Raw genomic sequence first — 16,498 nt, forward strand, 5'->3', positions numbered from 1 at the left:
TATACCACAAGAACATCTCTTTCCCTACAGACAAAGATAATGTTCCAGTGGGAGGGGTCATGTTCTTATTATCAAATGGAAAGACTTAATGCAATATGCGCTTTAATTACAGGTCAGCAAACAGTGCTGGAGATACTGCAGTCAGTATGGCGTGCACCTACAAGAACGATTCTTCTGCACCAAAGTTTGACAGGATAGTGATATATCGGGAGCTGAGCAACCAGACACAGGGTGTCACTTCGTTGGGACCATACAGCCTGGACCAGACCAGCCTCTTTGTCGATGGTGAGTCACCTTTTGCGCATGGCGAGGAGTCCAGAGCTGGTTCTCCTCTGATCCATTTTGCTGTCTTCCCATTTCCTCCTCCCTCCAAGTCACTAACTCTGCATGTCTTTCAACTTCCAGGTTACAATGAAGCCAGACCTGTGCCCAGCATTACCAGTGAGTATTGCATTATAATAGCTCCTGAGTGTCTGATACCCTGATCATAGAGATGCAGAAATGTAACTTTTATTGTGAAGTAGTTCGTATTCCTTTAGGCCTGAGACAGCTATTTCAATAATAAAGGAAGCTTTCTCCAGCAGTTTGTTAATTGCTGAAAAATGCAGACACCAGATTATCCCACTGTGTATCAATTCTCAAAATGTTCTCCTTCACATCGAAACCCCCACATTATGTGGTGACTTGCTACAGGTAGCTCTCACACTATCATGTGCATGATGATTTTTCACACCACAGAAGGTCCCCATCCCGAGGCTACTCCAAGTAGCTTAAGACCTTTCCTTGGTCTTGACTGTGTCAAAGCCGCACGAGATTCCTAAGGTCAGAGCAAGAACAAACTTTGTGATCTGCCATGCTGTGTTTAATACATTTTGGTTTTCTTCTTGGAAATGGACTCCACAGTAACTAAGTGGAAATCCCATTGAGAAGCTGTCTAAACTAGATTTCTGAGAAGGACCCTTTGGATGGTTGATCAAAGTTATGTGTATGGTTCTTTTCATACGACCAATAGAACGTGAGCATTTTGCTCTCATATTGGTTACATATTCTTTTGTAAATCTCACACTGAGATTTAATAATTAAAATCAACAGATCGTGGGCCATTAAATATTTTACTGCACATGCTCTGATTGAAACACAATCTTGATATTTTCAGCCAATATTATGGACAGCTTGTCAGTGGGCCCAAGGAGAACACACCAAAATCACACAGAATGTCTCGTTGAAAGCACTGCCCTCCCTGCCAGTCTCTCCACCAGGCTCTGAATCACTGTTGCTCTCCTTACTTCAGGTTTTCAGCTAAATGGGTGCATAATAGGTACAGAGATATGATCTGATATGCTAAGCACTCAGAATGCAAGTCCCCTATCAAGCTTTCTTATCAATATCCTATGTGTTTATAACCAATGCCATTTTACTAGTACAACATAATAGGTCCAACATTGCACAGTTTCAAACACTAGGTTTGGTTGTATTCATATTTTTATTGAATTCATATAGCGCTTTTCACCAAATGTGCCAGTAAATCTAAGAAAATAAGAACAGTATAATCAATATGTACAATGCAGTCCCGATAAAATCAGAAGAGGGGGGAAGAACAACGTTGGGTTATTAGAAAGAAGTGTCAACAGATGAGCTGTAATCTTAGATTGAAAAATAAGTTGAGAGAGAGAGAGAGAAAGTAATAGAAAGGGGAAGGGCGTGCCAATGTTTGGGAGCAAGAAGGGCAAAGGTTCGGAAATGAGAAGATGCACCTGGTGGTTTAGGAACAGAAAGAAGAAACTGATTCTGGGAACGAAGAGGCCGGTAAGGCGAATACAAGGAAACAAGTGAAGAAAGATAAGGAGGGGCGATAACATGGGTACACTTAAAGACAAACAATAGGAAATGATAAAGTACACGTGAGTCAAATGAAAGAAGCAATATAGTAAGTAAAGAAGGTGTGATCAAGGAGAAAGAGAGAAAAGGAGACAAACAGAAGACTTATAGCTAGAATGAAAGGAAAGAAGATGATAGGCAGGAAGACCAAGAAGGAGAGATAAACAGTAACGATACAGGAGAAAACCAAGCATGAAAGAAGAGGCTTAGTAGCATGAAAAGAAACATAGGGTCAAGCACAACGAATGTTAAACTGAGAATAGCAGCAGGATCAAGCAGTACAGGAAATATGTAAAGAGACCAAAAGAGAGGGGTCAAAGAATACACCCAAATTACGAGCAGAAGCAAAAGTTAGAGAAGAAGGAGGAAAGGAGAGAAAGGGAGGAGGAAGAGAAGGGGGGATTGGAGTAGCTGGAACAAAAAGAACCTCAGTCTTTGAAGGAATAAGATGGAGAAAGTGGGAAGACATCCAATTTTGAACTGTGGAAAGACAGAGATAGTGAAGTGCGAAGTAGCATCGGAAGAAGAGAAGGAAAAGAAGATGTGGGTGTCAAATGAATAAAGATGAAAAGAAAGATTGAAAGATGAAATAAGAGCAGAAAGCGGGGCAGTATAGAATGAGAAAAGAAGGGGGCTGAGGACCGACCCTTGGGGGATGCCATAAAGGAGAGGATGAGAAGGGGAAGAGTGCCCTGCCGCGTCACTGAGTAAGACGCGTCAGAAAGACAAGAGCAGATCCATTTAAAAACAGGGCCAGATAAGCCAAAAGTTGAAAGATAAGAAATAATAAGAGAGTGATCAACATTATCAAATGCTACAGAAAGGTCTAGAAGGATGATTATGGAAGGAAGATGATATTGAATGACGAGCTGTGAGAAGAGCATTGGGAAATGCAAGAGAGCAGCCTCCGTAGAGTGAGAAGGTTGAAATCCAGATTGAAGAGGAGGAAAATGGGAATGAAGGTTAAGTTAGGCAGAGACTTGAGCATAAGCAGCCTGCTCAAGAAGTTTAGATAAATATGGAAAAGAGAAATCGGTCAGAGATTAGCAGGCCTAGAAGGGACCAGGGAACGCTTCTTCAAGATTGGAAAAATGAGTGAATGCTTAAAGAGGGAGGGAAAGAAAAAGTTGGAAAATGAAGAATTAATAAGATTGGTAAAATAAGGGAAAGATGAGAATAGATTAACATCAAATATAATTACAATCAACGCAGTATTCCTTCATAATAAACAGTCTCAAATGAATGTTTTGGCTCATTTTGAACACAACCAGATGGTGTGGCAGTATACTAGCCCGATGCTGCAGAAACACTTCACCATATGCAAAGTGTGTCTGCTAACTGTATATAGCCAAACATTATATCTCCGCTTTCAGAGAAGTTACATCTCTTTTTCCCATATCTACAACTTCATTTCAATCTCTTACACCCTTGATGCCGATCACAACAGCACCATCTCAAATTTCGGCAGAGCCCCACTTTGAGGTGAACCTCACCATGACTAGCCTGAAATTCACCTCAGACCTGGCAGACCCCGCCTCAACCAAGTTCAACGAGACTCAGGACTCTCTGACCTCTCTGGTAGGTGGCCCTTTAAGATCCTCTGTTTCAAGTACAAATGTTTAGCAGCTAGAGGTTTATCTTTGACAAATTCCCTTTTCCTTCATCTAGCTAAACCCACTTCTGAAGAACACTGACCTGGGCCCCGCATCCAGTGGCTGCAAAGTGGTTTCCTTCAGGTAGGTCTCCAGCCTCAGTTTCCATCACATCCAAGAGGAGATGAAAATGCATCATACTGTGATATTGATCATATATTTCCTTCATCAATGAATGGCCGGAGTCTTCCTCTATCTAAGGGTGTATCTGTGAGGCCAGTGATTAGGGTCGGACGTGTTAATATCACATCCCTAACTTTCCAGCAAAACACCTGCAGGGCTTGAAAAGTGGACTGATAAGAATTATCCCATTCCCCGAAATTCCTTTAAAATTCCAATAGGGCTAGGGCAGAAATAGCCCATGCTATGAAAGGTAAATTAAGTGAAACATGTTTTAAATACACCTACAAACTGATGACTGGTTCCCACTGAGGGATTCCAATATACCACAAGAACATCTCTTTCCCTACAGACAAAGATAATGTTCCAGTGGGAGGGGTCATGTTCTTATTATCAAATGGAAAGACTTAATGCAATATGCGCTTTAATTACAGGTCAGCAAACAGTGCTGGTGATACTGCAGTCAGTATGGCGTGCACCTACAAGAACGACTCTTCTGCACCAAAGTTTGACAGGATAGTGATATATCGGGAGCTGAGCAACCAGACACAGGGTGTCACTTCGTTGGGACCATACAGCCTGGACCAGACCAGCCTCTTTGTCGATGGTGAGTCACCTTTTGCGCATGGCGAGGAGTCCAGAGCTGGTTCTCCTCTGATCCATTTTGCTGTCTTCCCATTTCCTCCTCCCTCCAAGTCACTAACTCTGCATGTCTTTCAACTTCCAGGTTACAATGAAGCCAGACCTGTGCCCAGCATTACCAGTGAGTATTGCATTATAATAGCTCCTGAGTGTCTGATACCCTGATCATAGAGATGCAGAAATGTAACTTTTATTGTGAAGTAGTTCGTATTCCTTTAGGCCTGAGACAGCTATTTCAATAATAAAGGAAGCTTTCTCCAGCAGTTTGTTAATTGCTGAAAAATGCAGACACCAGATTATCCCACTGTGTATCAATTCTCAAAATGTTCTCCTTCACATCGAAACCCCCACATTATGTGGTGACTTGCTACAGGTAGCTCTCACACTATCATGTGCATGATGATTTTTCACACCACAGAAGGTCCCCATCCCGAGGCTACTCCAAGTAGCTTAAGACCTTTCCTTGGTCTTGACTGTGTCAAAGCCGCACGAGATTCCTAAGGTCAGAGCAAGAACAAACTTTGTGATCTGCCATGCTGTGTTTAATACATTTTGGTTTTCTTCTGTTTTCTGTCTTGGAAATGGACTCCACAGTAACTAAGTGGAAATCCCATTGAGAAGCTGTCTGAACTAGATTTCTGAGAACGACCCTTTAGATGGTTGATCAAGGTTATGTGTATGGTTCTTTTCATGCGACCAATAGAACTTGAGCATTATGCTCTCGTATTGGTTACATATTCTTTTGTAAATCTCACACTGAGATTTAATAATTAAAATCAACAGATCGTGGGCACATTAAATATTTTACTGCACATGCTCTGATTGAAACACAATCTTGATATTTTCAGCCAATATTATGGACAGCTTGTCAGTGGGCCCAAGGAGAACACATCACTATCACAAAGAATGTCTAGTTGAAAGCACTGCCCTCCCTGCCAGTCTCTCCACCAGGCTCTGAATCACTGTTGCTCTCCTTACTTCAGTTTTCAGCTAAATGGGTGCATAATAGGTACATAGATATGATCTGATATGCTAAGCACTCAGAATGCAGGACCCCTATCAAGCTTTCTTATCAATATCCTATGTGTTTATAACCAATGCCATTTTACCAGAACAACAGAACTGGTCCAACATTGCACAGTTTCAAACATTAGGTTTCTTTGTATTCATATTTTCTATTGAATTCATATGCCACTTTTTGCCAAAAGTGCCAGTAAAACTAAGAAAATAACAACGGTATAATCAATATGTACAATGCAGTCCAGATTAAATCAGAAGAGGGGGGAAGAACAACGTTGAGTTATTAGAAAGAAGTGTTAACAGATGAGCTGTAATCTTAGATGAAAAATAAGTTGAAGGAGAGAGAGAAAGTGATAGAAAGGGGAAGGGCGTGCCAATGTTTGGGAGCAAGAAGGGCAAAGGTTCGGAAATGAGAAGATGCACCTGGTGGTTTAGGAACAGAAAGTAGAAACTGATTCTGGGAACGAAGAGGCCGGTAAGGCGAATAGAAGGAAACAAGTGAAGAAAGATAAGGAGGGGCGATACCATGGGTACACTTAAAGACAAACAATAGGAAATGATAAAGTACACGCGAGTCAAATGAAAGAAGCAATATAGTAAGTAAAGAAGGTGTGATCAAGGAGAAAGAGAGAAAAGGAGACAAACAGAAGACTTATAGCTAGAATGAAAGGAAAGAAGATGATAGGCAGGAAGACCAAGAAGGAGAGATAAACAGTAGCGATACAGGAGAAAACCAAGCATGAAAGAAGAGGCTTAGTAGCATGAAAAGAAACATAGGGTCAAGCACAACGAATGTTAAACAGAGAATAGCAGCAGGATCAAGCAGTACAGGAAATATGTAAAGAGAACAAAAGAGAGGGGTCAAAGAATACACCCAAATTACGAGCAGAAGCAAAAGTTAGAGAAGAAGGAGGAAAGGAGAGAAAGGGAGGAGGAAGATTAGGGGGGATTGGAGTAGCTGGAACAAAAAGAACCTCAGTCTTTGAAGGAATAAGATGGAGAAAGTGGGAAGACATCCAATTTTGAACTGTGGAAAGACAGAGATAGTGAAGTGCGAAGTAGCATCGGAAGAAGAGAAGGAAAAGAAGATGTGGGTGTCAAATGAATAAAGATGAAAAGAAAGATTGAAAGATGAAATAAGAGCAGAAAGCGGGGCAGTATAGAATGAGAAAAGAAGGGGGCTGAGGACCGACCCTTGGGGGATGCCATAAAGGAGAGGATGAGAAGGGGAAGTGTGCCCTGCCACGTCACTAAGTAAGACCCGTCAGAAAGACAAGAGCAGATCCATTTAAGAACAGGGCCAGATAAGCCAAAAGTTGAAAGATAAGAAATAATAAGAGAGTGATCAACATTATCAAATGCTACAGAAAGGTCTAGAAGGATGATTATGGAAGGAAGATGATATTGAATGACGAGCTGTGAGAAGAGCATTGGGAAATGCAAGAGAGCAGCCTCCGTAGAGTGAGAAGGTTGAAATCCAGATTGAAGAGGAGGAAAATGGAAATGAAGGTTAAGTTAGGCAGAGACTTGAGCATAAGCAGCCTGCTCAAGAAGTTTAGATAAATATGGAAAAGAGAAATCGGTCAGAGATTAGCAGGCCTAGAAGGGACCAGGGAACGCTTCTTCAAGATTGGAAAAATGAGTGAATGCTTAAAGAGGGAGGGAAAGAAAAAGTTGGAAAATGAAGAATTAATAAGATTGGTAAGATAAGGGAAAGATGAGAATAGATTAACATCAAATATAATTACAATCAACGCAGTATTCCTTCATAATAAACAGTCTCAAATGAATGTTTTGGCTCATTTTGAACACAACCAGATGGTGTGGCAGTATACTAGCCCGATGCTGCAGAAACACTTCACCATATGCAAAGTGTGTCTGCTAACTGTATATAGCCAAACATTATATCTCCGCTTTCAGAGAAGTTACATCTCTTTTTCCCATATCTACAACTTCATTTCAATCTCTTACAGCCTTGATGCCGATCACAACAGCACCATCTCAAATTTCGGCAGAGCCCCACTTTGAGGTGAACCTCACCATGACTAGCCTGAAATTCACCTCAGACCTGGCAGACCCCGCCTCAACCAAGTTCAACGAGACTCAGGACTCTCTGACCTCTCTGGTAGGTGGCCCTTTAAGATCCTCTGTTTCAAGTACAAATGTTTAGCAGCTAGAGGTTTATCTTTGACAAATTCCCTTTTCCTTCATCTAGCTAAACCCACTTCTGAAGAACACTGACCTGGGCCCCGCATCCAGTGGCTGCAAAGTGGTTTCCTTCAGGTAGGTCTCCAGCCTCAGTTTCCATCACATCCAAGAGGAGATGAAAATGCATCATACTGTGATATTGATCATATATTTCCTTCATCAATGAATGGCCGGAGTCTTCCTCTATCTAAGGGTGTATCTGTGAGGCCAGTGATTAGGGTCGGACGTGTTAATATCACATCCCTAACTTTCCAGCAAAACACCTGCAGGGCTTGAAAAGTGGACTGATAAGAATTATCCCATTCCCCGAAATTCCTTTAAAATTCCAATAGGGCTAGGGCAGAAATAGCCCATGCTATGAAAGGTAAATTAAGTGAAACATGTTTTAAATACACCTACAAACTGATGACTGGTTCCCACTGAGGGATTCCAATATACCACAAGAACATCTCTTTCCCTACAGACAAAGATAATGTTCCAGTGGGAGGGGTCATGTTCTTATTATCAAATGGAAAGACTTAATGCAATATGCGCTTTAATTACAGGTCAGCAAACAGTGCTGGTGATACTGCAGTCAGTATGGCGTGCACCTACAAGAACGACTCTTCTGCACCAAAGTTTGACAGGATAGTGATATATCGGGAGCTGAGCAACCAGACACAGGGTGTCACTTCGTTGGGACCATACAGCCTGGACCAGACCAGCCTCTTTGTCGATGGTGAGTCACCTTTTGCGCATGGCGAGGAGTCCAGAGCTGGTTCTCCTCTGATCCATTTTGCTGTCTTCCCATTTCCTCCTCCCTCCAAGTCACTAACTCTGCATGTCTTTCAACTTCCAGGTTACAATGAAGCCAGACCTGTGCCCAGCATTACCAGTGAGTATTGCATTATAATAGCTCCTGAGTGTCTGATACCCTGATCATAGAGATGCAGAAATGTAACTTTTATTGTGAAGTAGTTCGTATTCCTTTAGGCCTGAGACAGCTATTTCAATAATAAAGGAAGCTTTCTCCAGCAGTTTGTTAATTGCTGAAAAATGCAGACACCAGATTATCCCACTGTGTATCAATTCTCAAAATGTTCTCCTTCACATCGAAACCCCCACATTATGTGGTGACTTGCTACAGGTAGCTCTCACACTATCATGTGCATGATGATTTTTCACACCACAGAAGGTCCCCATCCCGAGGCTACTCCAAGTAGCTTAAGACCTTTCCTTGGTCTTGACTGTGTCAAAGCCGCACGAGATTCCTAAGGTCAGAGCAAGAACAAACTTTGTGATCTGCCATGCTGTGTTTAATACATTTTGGTTTTCTTCTGTTTTCTGTCTTGGAAATGGACTCCACAGTAACTAAGTGGAAATCCCATTGAGAAGCTGTCTGAACTAGATTTCTGAGAAGGACCCTTTAGATGGTTGATCAAGGTTATGTGTATGGTTCTTTTCATGCGACCAATAGAACGTGAGCATTATGCTCTCGTATTGGTTACATATTCTTTTGTAAATCTCACACTGAGATTTAATAATTAAAATCAACAGATCGTGGGCACATTAAATATTTTACTGCACATGCTCTGATTGAAACACAATCTTGATATTTTCAGCCAATATTATGGACAGCTTGTCAGTGGGCCCAAGGAGAACACATCACTATCACAAAGAATGTCTAGTTGAAAGCACTGCCCTCCCTGCCAGTCTCTCCACCAGGCTCTGAATCACTGTTGCTCTCCTTACTTCAGTTTTCAGCTAAATGGGTGCATAATAGGTACATAGATATGATCTGATATGCTAAGCACTCAGAATGCAGGACCCCTATCAAGCTTTCTTATCAATATCCTATGTGTTTATAACCAATGCCATTTTACCAGAACAACAGAACTGGTCCAACATTGCACAGTTTCAAACATTAGGTTTCTTTGTATTCATATTTTCTATTGAATTCATATGCCACTTTTTGCCAAAAGTGCCAGTAAAACTAAGAAAATAACAACGGATATAATCAATATGTACAATGCAGTCCAGATTAAATCAGAAGAGGGGGGAAGAACAACGTTGAGTTATTAGAAAGAAGTGTTAACAGATGAGCTGTAATCTTAGATGAAAAATAAGTTGAAAGAGAGAAAGTGATAGAAAGGGGAAGGGCGTGCCAATGTTTGGGAGCAAGAAGGGCAAAGGTTCGGAAATGAGAAGATGCACCTGGTGGTTTAGGAACAGAAAGTAGAAACTGATTCTGGGAACGAAGAGGCCGGTAAGGCGAATAGAAGGAAACAAGTGAAGAAAGATAAGGAGGGGCGATACCATGGGTACACTTAAAGACAAACAATAGGAAATGATAAAGTACACGCGAGTCAAATGAAAGAAGCAATATAGTAAGTAAAGAAGGTGTGATCAAGGAGAAAGAGAGAAAAGGAGACAAACAGAAGACTTATAGCTAGAATGAAAGGAAAGAAGATGATAGGCAGGAAGACCAAGAAGGAGAGATAAACAGTAGCGATACAGGAGAAAACCAAGCATGAAAGAAGAGGCTTAGTAGCATGAAAAGAAACATAGGGTCAAGCACAACGAATGTTAAACTGAGAATAGCAGCAGGATCAAGCAGTACAGGAAATATGTAAAGAGAACAAAAGAGAGGGGTCAAAGAATACACCCAAATTACGAGCAGAAGCAAAAGTTAGAGAAGAAGGAGGAAAGGAGAGAAAGGGAGGAGGAAGATTAGGGGGGATTGGAGTAGCTGGAACAAAAAGAACCTCAGTCTTTGAAGGAATAAGATGGAGAAAGTGGGAAGACATCCAATTTTGAACTGTGGAAAGACAGAGATAGTGAAGAGCGAAGTAGCATCGGAAGAAGAGAAGGAAAAGAAGATGTGGGTGTCAAATGAATAAAGATGAAAAGAAAGATTGAAAGATGAAATAAGAGCAGAAAGCGGGGCAGTATAGAATGAGAAAAGAAGGGGGCTGAGGACCGACCCTTGGGGGATGCCATAAAGGAGAGGATGAGAAGGGGAAGTGTGCCCTGCCACGTCACTAAGTAAGACCCGTCAGAAAGACAAGAGCAGATCCATTTAAGAACAGGGCCAGATAAGCCAAAAGTTGAAAGATAAGAAATAATAAGAGAGTGATCAACATTATCAAATGCTACAGAAAGGTCTAGAAGGATGATTATGGAAGGAAGATGATATTGAATGACGAGCTGTGAGAAGAGCATTGGGAAATGCAAGAGAGCAGCCTCCGTAGAGTGAGAAGGTTGAAATCCAGATTGAAGAGGAGGAAAATGGAAATGAAGGTTAAGTTAGGCAGAGACTTGAGCATAAGCAGCCTGCTCAAGAAGTTTAGATAAATATGGAAAAGAGAAATCGGTCAGAGATTAGCAGGCCTAGAAGGGACCAGGGAACGCTTCTTCAAGATTGGAAAAATGAGTGAATGCTTAAAGAGGGAGGGAAAGAAAAGGTTGGCAAATGAAGAATTAATAAGATTGGTAAGATAAGGGAAAGATGAGAATAGATTAACATCAAATATAATTACAATCAACGCAGTATTCCTTCATAATAAACAGTCTCAAATGAATGTTTTGGCTCATTTTGAAAACAACCAGATGGTGTGGCAGTATACTAGCCCGATGCTGCAGAAACACTTCACCATATGCAAAGTGGGTCTGCTAACTATATATAGCCAAACATTATGTCTCCACTTTCAGAGAAGTTACATCTCTTTTTCCCATATCTACAACTTCATTTCAATCTCTTACAGCCTTGATGCCGATCACAACAGCACCATCTCAAATTTCAGCAGAGCCCCACTTTGAGGTGAACCTCACCTTGACTAGCCTGAAATTCACCTCAGACCTGGCAGACCCTGCCTTAACCAAGTTCAACGAGACTCAGGACTCTCTGACCTCTCTGGTAGGTGGCCCTTTAAGATCCTCTGTTTCAAGTACAAATGTTTAGCAGCTAGAGGTTTATCTTTGACAAATTCCCTTTTCCTTCATCTAGCTAAACCCACTTCTGAAGAACACTGACCTGGGCCCCGCATCCAGTGGCTGCAAAGTGGTTTCCTTCAGGTAGGTCTCCAGCCTCAGTTCCCATCACATCCAAGAGGAGATGAAAATGCATCATACTGTGATATTGATCAAATATTTCCTTCATCAATGAATGGCCGGGGTCTTCCTCTATCTAAGGGTGTATCTGTGAGGCCAGTGATTAGGGTCGGACGTGTTAAAATCACATCCCTATCTTCCCAGCAAAACACCTGCAGGGCTTGAAAAGTGGACTGATAAGAATTATCCCATTCACATAATATTCCTTTAAAATTCTAATAGGGCTAGGGCAGAAATAGCCCATGCTATGAAAGGATAAATTAAGTGAAACATGTTTTAAATACACCTACAAACTGATGACTGGTTCCCACTGAGGGATTCCAATATACCACAAGAACATCTCTTTCCCTACAGACAAAGATAATGTTCCAGTGGGAGGGGTCATGTTCTTATTATGAAATGGAAAGACTTAATGCAATATGCGCTTCAATTGCAGGTCAGCAAACAGTGCTGGTGATACTGCAGTCAGTATGGCGTGCACCTACAAGAACGATTCTTCTGCACCAAAGTTTGACAGGATAGTGATATATCGGGAGCTGAGCAACAAGACAGAGGGTGTCACTTCATTGGGACCATACAGCCTGGACCAGACCAGCCTCTTTGTCGATGGTGAGTCAGCTTTTGCGCATGGCGAGGAGTCCAGAGCTGGTTCTCCTCTGATCCATTTTGCTGTCTTCCCATTTCTTCCTCCCTCCAAGTCACTAACTCTGCATGTCTTTCAACTTCCAGGTTACAATGAAGCCAGACCTTTGCCCAGCACCACCAGTGAGTATTGCATCATGACAGCTCCTGAGTGTCTGATACCCTGATCATAGAGATGCAGAAATGTAACTTTTATTGTGAAGTAGTTCCTATTCCTTTAGGCCTGAGACAGCTATTTCAATAATAAAGGAAGCTTTCTCCAGCAGTTTGTTGATTGCTGAAAAATGCAGGCACCAGATTATCCCACTGTGTATCAATTCTCAAAATGTTCTCCTTCACATCTAAACCCCCACATTATGTGGTGACTTGCTACAGGTAGCTCTCACACTATCATGTGCATGATGATTTTTCACACCACAGAAGGTCCCCATGCCGAGGCTACTCCAAGTAGCTTAAGACCTTTGCTTGGTCTTAACTGTGTCAAAGCCGCACAAGATTCCTAAGGTCAGAGCAAGAACAAACTTTGTGATCTGCCATGCTGTGTTTAATACATTTTGGTTTTCTTCTGTTTTCTGTCTTGGAAATGGACTCCACATTAACTAAGTGGAAATCCCATTGAGAAGCTGTCTGAACTAGATTTCTGAGAAGTACCCTTTGGATGGTTGATCAAGGTTATGTGTATGGTTCTTTTCATACGACCAATAGAACATGAGCATTTTGCTCTCGTATTGGTTACATATTCTTTTGTAAATCTCACACTGAGATTTAATAATTAAAATCAACAGATCGTGGGCACATTAAATATTTTACTGCACATGCTCTGATTGAAACACAATCTTGATATTTTCAGCCAATATTATGGACAGCTTGTCAGTGGGCCCAAGGAGAACACACCAAAATCACACAGAATGTCTAGTTGAAAACACTGCCCTCCCTGCCAGTCTCTCCACCAGGCTCTGAATCACTGTTGCTCTCCTTACTTCAGGTTTTCAGCTAAATGGGTGCATAATAGGTACAGAGATATGATCTGATATGCTAAGCATTCAGAATGCAGGACCCCTATCAAGCTTTCTTATCAATATCCTATGTGTTTATAACCAATGCCATTTTACCAGAACAACAGAACTGGTCCAACATTGCACAGTTTCAAACATTAGGTTTGTTTGTATTCATATTTTTTATTGAATTCATATAGCGCTTTTTGCCAAAAGTGCCAGTAAAACTAAGAAAATAACAACGGTATAATCAATATGTACAATGCAGTCCAGATAAAATCAGAAGAGGGGGGAAGAACAACGTTGAGTTATTAGAAAGAAGTGTCAACAGATGAGCTGTAATCTTAGATGAAAAATAAGTTGAAGGAGAGAGAGAAAGTGATAGAAAGTGGAAGGGCGTGCCAATGTTTGGGAGCAAGAAGGGCAAAGGTTCGGAAATGAGAAGATGCACCTGGTGGTTTAGGAACAGAAAGTAGAAACTGATTCTGGGAACGAAGAGGCCGGTAAGGCGAATACAAGGAAACAAGTGAAGAAAGATAAGGAGGGGCGACACCATGGGTACACTTAAAGACAAACAATAGGAAATGATAAAGTACACGCGAGCCAAATAAAAGAAGCAATATAGTAAGTAAAGAAGGTGTGATCAAGGAGAAAGAGAGAAAAGGAGACAAACAGAAGACTTATAGCTAGAATGAAAGGAAAGAAGATGATAGGCAGGAAGACCAAGAAGGAGAGATAAACAGTAGCGATACAGGAGACAACCAAGCATGAAAGAAGAGGCTTAGTAGCATGAAAAGAAACATAGGGTCAAACACAACGAATGTTAAACTGAGAATAGCAGCAGGATCAAGCAGTACAGGAAATATGTAAAGAGAACAAAAGAGAGGGGTCAAAGAATACACCCAAATTACGAGCAGAAGCAAATGTTAGAGAAGAAGGAGGAAAGGAGAGAAAGGGAGGAGGAAGAGAAGGGGGGATTGGAGTAGCTGGAACAAAAAGAACCTCAGTCTTTGAAGGAATAAGATGGAGAAAGTGGGAAGACATCCAATTTTGAACTGTGGAAAGACAGAGATAGTGAAGTGCGAAGTAGCATCGGAAGAAGAGAAGGAAAAGAAGATGTGGGTGTCATATGAATAAAGATGAAAAGAAAGATGGAAAGATGAAATAAGAGCAGAAAGCGGGGCAGTATAGAATGAGAAAAGAAGGGGTCTGAGGACCAACCCTTGGGGGATGCCATAAAGGAGAGGATGAGAAGGGGAAGTGTGCCCTGCCACGTCACTGAGTAAGACGCGTCAGAAAGACAAGAGCAGATCCATTTAAGAACAGGGCCAGATAAGGCAAAAGTTGAAAGATAAGAAATAATAAGAGAGTGATCAACATTATCAAATGCTACAGAAAGGTCTAGAAGGATGATTATGGAAGGAAGATGATATTGAATGACGAGCTGTGAGAAGAGCATTGGGAAATGCAAGAGAGCAGCCTCCGTAGAGTGAGAAGGTTGAAATCCAGATTGAAGAGGAGGAAAATGGGAATGAAGGTTAATTTAGGCAGAGACTTGAGCATAAGCAGCCTGCTCAAGAAGTTTAGATAAATATGGAAAAGAGAAATCGGTCAGAGATTAGCAGGCCTAGAAGGGACCAGGGAACGCTTCTTCAAGATTGGAAACATTAGTGAATGCTTAAAGAGGGAGGGAAAGAAAAGGTTGGAAAATGAAGAATTATTAAGATTGGTAAGATAAGGGAAAGATGAGAATAGATTAACATCAAATATAATTACAATCAACGCAGTATTCCTTCATAATAAACAGTCTCAAATGAATATGTTGGCTCATTTTGAAAACAACCAGATGGTGTGGCAGTATACTAGCCCGATGTTGCAGAAACACTTCACCATATGCAAAGTGTGTCTGCTAACTATATATAGCCAAACATTATATCTCCGCTTTCAGAGAAGTTACATCTCTTTTTCCCATATCTACAACTTCATTTCAATCTCTTACAGCCTTGATGCCGATCACAACAGCTCCATCTCAAATTTCGGCAGAGCCCAACTTTGAGGTGAACCTCACCTTGACTAGCCTGAAATTCACCTCAGACCTGGCAGACTCTGCCTCAACCAAGTTCAACGAGACTCAGGACTCTCTGACCTCTCTGGTAGGTGGCCCTTTAAGATCCTCTGTTTCAAGTACAAATGTTTAGCAGCTAGAGGTTTATCTTTGACAAATTCCCTTTTCCTTCATCTAGCTAAACCCACTTCTGAAGAACACTGACCTGGGCCCCGCATCCAGTGGCTGCAAAGTGGTTTCCTTCAGGTAGGTCTCCAGCCTCAGTTCCCATCACATCCAAGAGGAGATGAAAATGCATCATACTGTGATATTGATCAAATATTTCCTTCATCAATGAATGGCCGGGGTCTTCCTCTATCTAAGGGTGTATCTGTGAGGCCAGTGATTAGGGTCGGACGTGTTAAAATCACATCCCTATCTTCCCAGCAAAACACCTGCAGGGCTTGAAAAGTGGACTGATAAGAATTATCCCATTCCCCAAAATTCCTTTAAAATTCTAATAGGGCTAGGGCAGAAATAGCCCATGCTATGAAAGGTAAATTAAGTGAAACATGTTTTAAATACACCTACAAACTGATGACTGGTTCCCACTGAGGGATTCCAATATACCACAAGAACATCTCTTTCCCTACAGACAAAGATAATGTTCCAGTGGGAGGGGTCATGTTCTTATTATCAAATGGAAAGACTTAATGCAATATGCGCTTTAATTGCAGGTCAGCAAACAGTGCTGGTGATACTGCAGTCAGTATGGCGTGCACCTACAAGAACGATTCTTCTGCACCAAAGTTTGACAGGATAGTGATATATCGGGAGCTGAGCAACCAGACACAGGGTGTCACTTCGTTGGGACCCTACAGCCTGGACCAGACCAGCCTCTTTGTCGATGGTGAGTCACCTTTTGCGCATTGCGAGGAGTCCAGAGCTGGTTCTCCTCTGATCCATTTTGCTGTCTTCCCATTTCTTCCTCCCTCCAAGTCACTAACTCTGCATGTCTTTCAACTTCCAGGTTACAATGAAGCCAGACCTGTGCCCAGCATTACCAGTGAGTATTGTATTATAATAGCTCCTGAGTGTCTGATACCCTGATCATAGAGATGCAGAAATGTAACTTTTATTGTGACGTAATTCCTATTCCTTTAGGCCTGAGACAGCTATTTCAATAATAAAGGAAGCTATCTCCAGCA

The 16,498-nt window shown here is 41.6% G+C and overlaps 2 protein-coding genes across 2 annotated transcripts in view; both read left to right on the forward strand.

Annotated features, from left to right (window-relative positions):
• Positions 1-3,618, forward strand: part of LOC138497872 (mucin-16-like) — a 39,871-nt gene extending 36,253 nt beyond the window's left edge. The window contains exons 33-35 of the mRNA XM_069621610.1: positions 113-441; positions 3,347-3,456; positions 3,547-3,618. Coding sequence (XP_069477711.1) covers positions 113-441; positions 3,347-3,456; positions 3,547-3,618 — 511 coding nt within the window. The remainder of the gene's footprint in view (positions 1-112; positions 442-3,346; positions 3,457-3,546) is intronic.
• On the forward strand, positions 405-16,296 carry LOC138497943 (mucin-16-like). Its single transcript, XM_069621724.1, has 16 exons — positions 405-441; positions 3,326-3,614; positions 4,085-4,257; positions 4,378-4,413; positions 7,286-7,437; positions 7,528-7,595; positions 8,066-8,238; positions 8,359-8,394; positions 11,264-11,415; positions 11,506-11,573; positions 12,046-12,218; positions 12,339-12,374; positions 15,248-15,399; positions 15,490-15,557; positions 16,028-16,204; positions 16,290-16,296. The coding sequence occupies exons 3-16, from the start codon at positions 4,119-4,121 to the stop codon at positions 16,294-16,296; spliced, it is 1,437 nt and encodes a 478-aa protein (XP_069477825.1). The 5' UTR covers positions 405-441; positions 3,326-3,614; positions 4,085-4,118.
• The last annotated feature ends 202 nt before the right edge of the window (positions 16,297-16,498 follow it).

The sequence above is a fragment of the Ambystoma mexicanum genome, chromosome 1p, assembly GCF_040938575.1.
Source record: "Ambystoma mexicanum isolate Mex_15411 chromosome 1p, UKY_AmexF1_1, whole genome shotgun sequence".
NCBI classification, from domain to species: Eukaryota; Metazoa; Chordata; class Amphibia; order Caudata; family Ambystomatidae; genus Ambystoma; species Ambystoma mexicanum.

Bases quoted from the DNA above. Each gene is read 5' to 3' on its own strand.
- LOC138497943 (XM_069621724.1), top strand. From the start codon at position 4,119: ATGGCGTGCACCTACAAGAACGACTCTTCTGCACCAAAGTTTGACAGG. The intron at 8,395-11,263 runs GTGAGTATTGCA...AATCTCTTACAG, and splicing joins ACCTGTGCCCAGCATTACCA to CCTTGATGCCGATCACAACA. The intron at 15,558-16,027 runs GTAGGTCTCCAG...CTTTAATTGCAG, and splicing joins TGCAAAGTGGTTTCCTTCAG to GTCAGCAAACAGTGCTGGTG.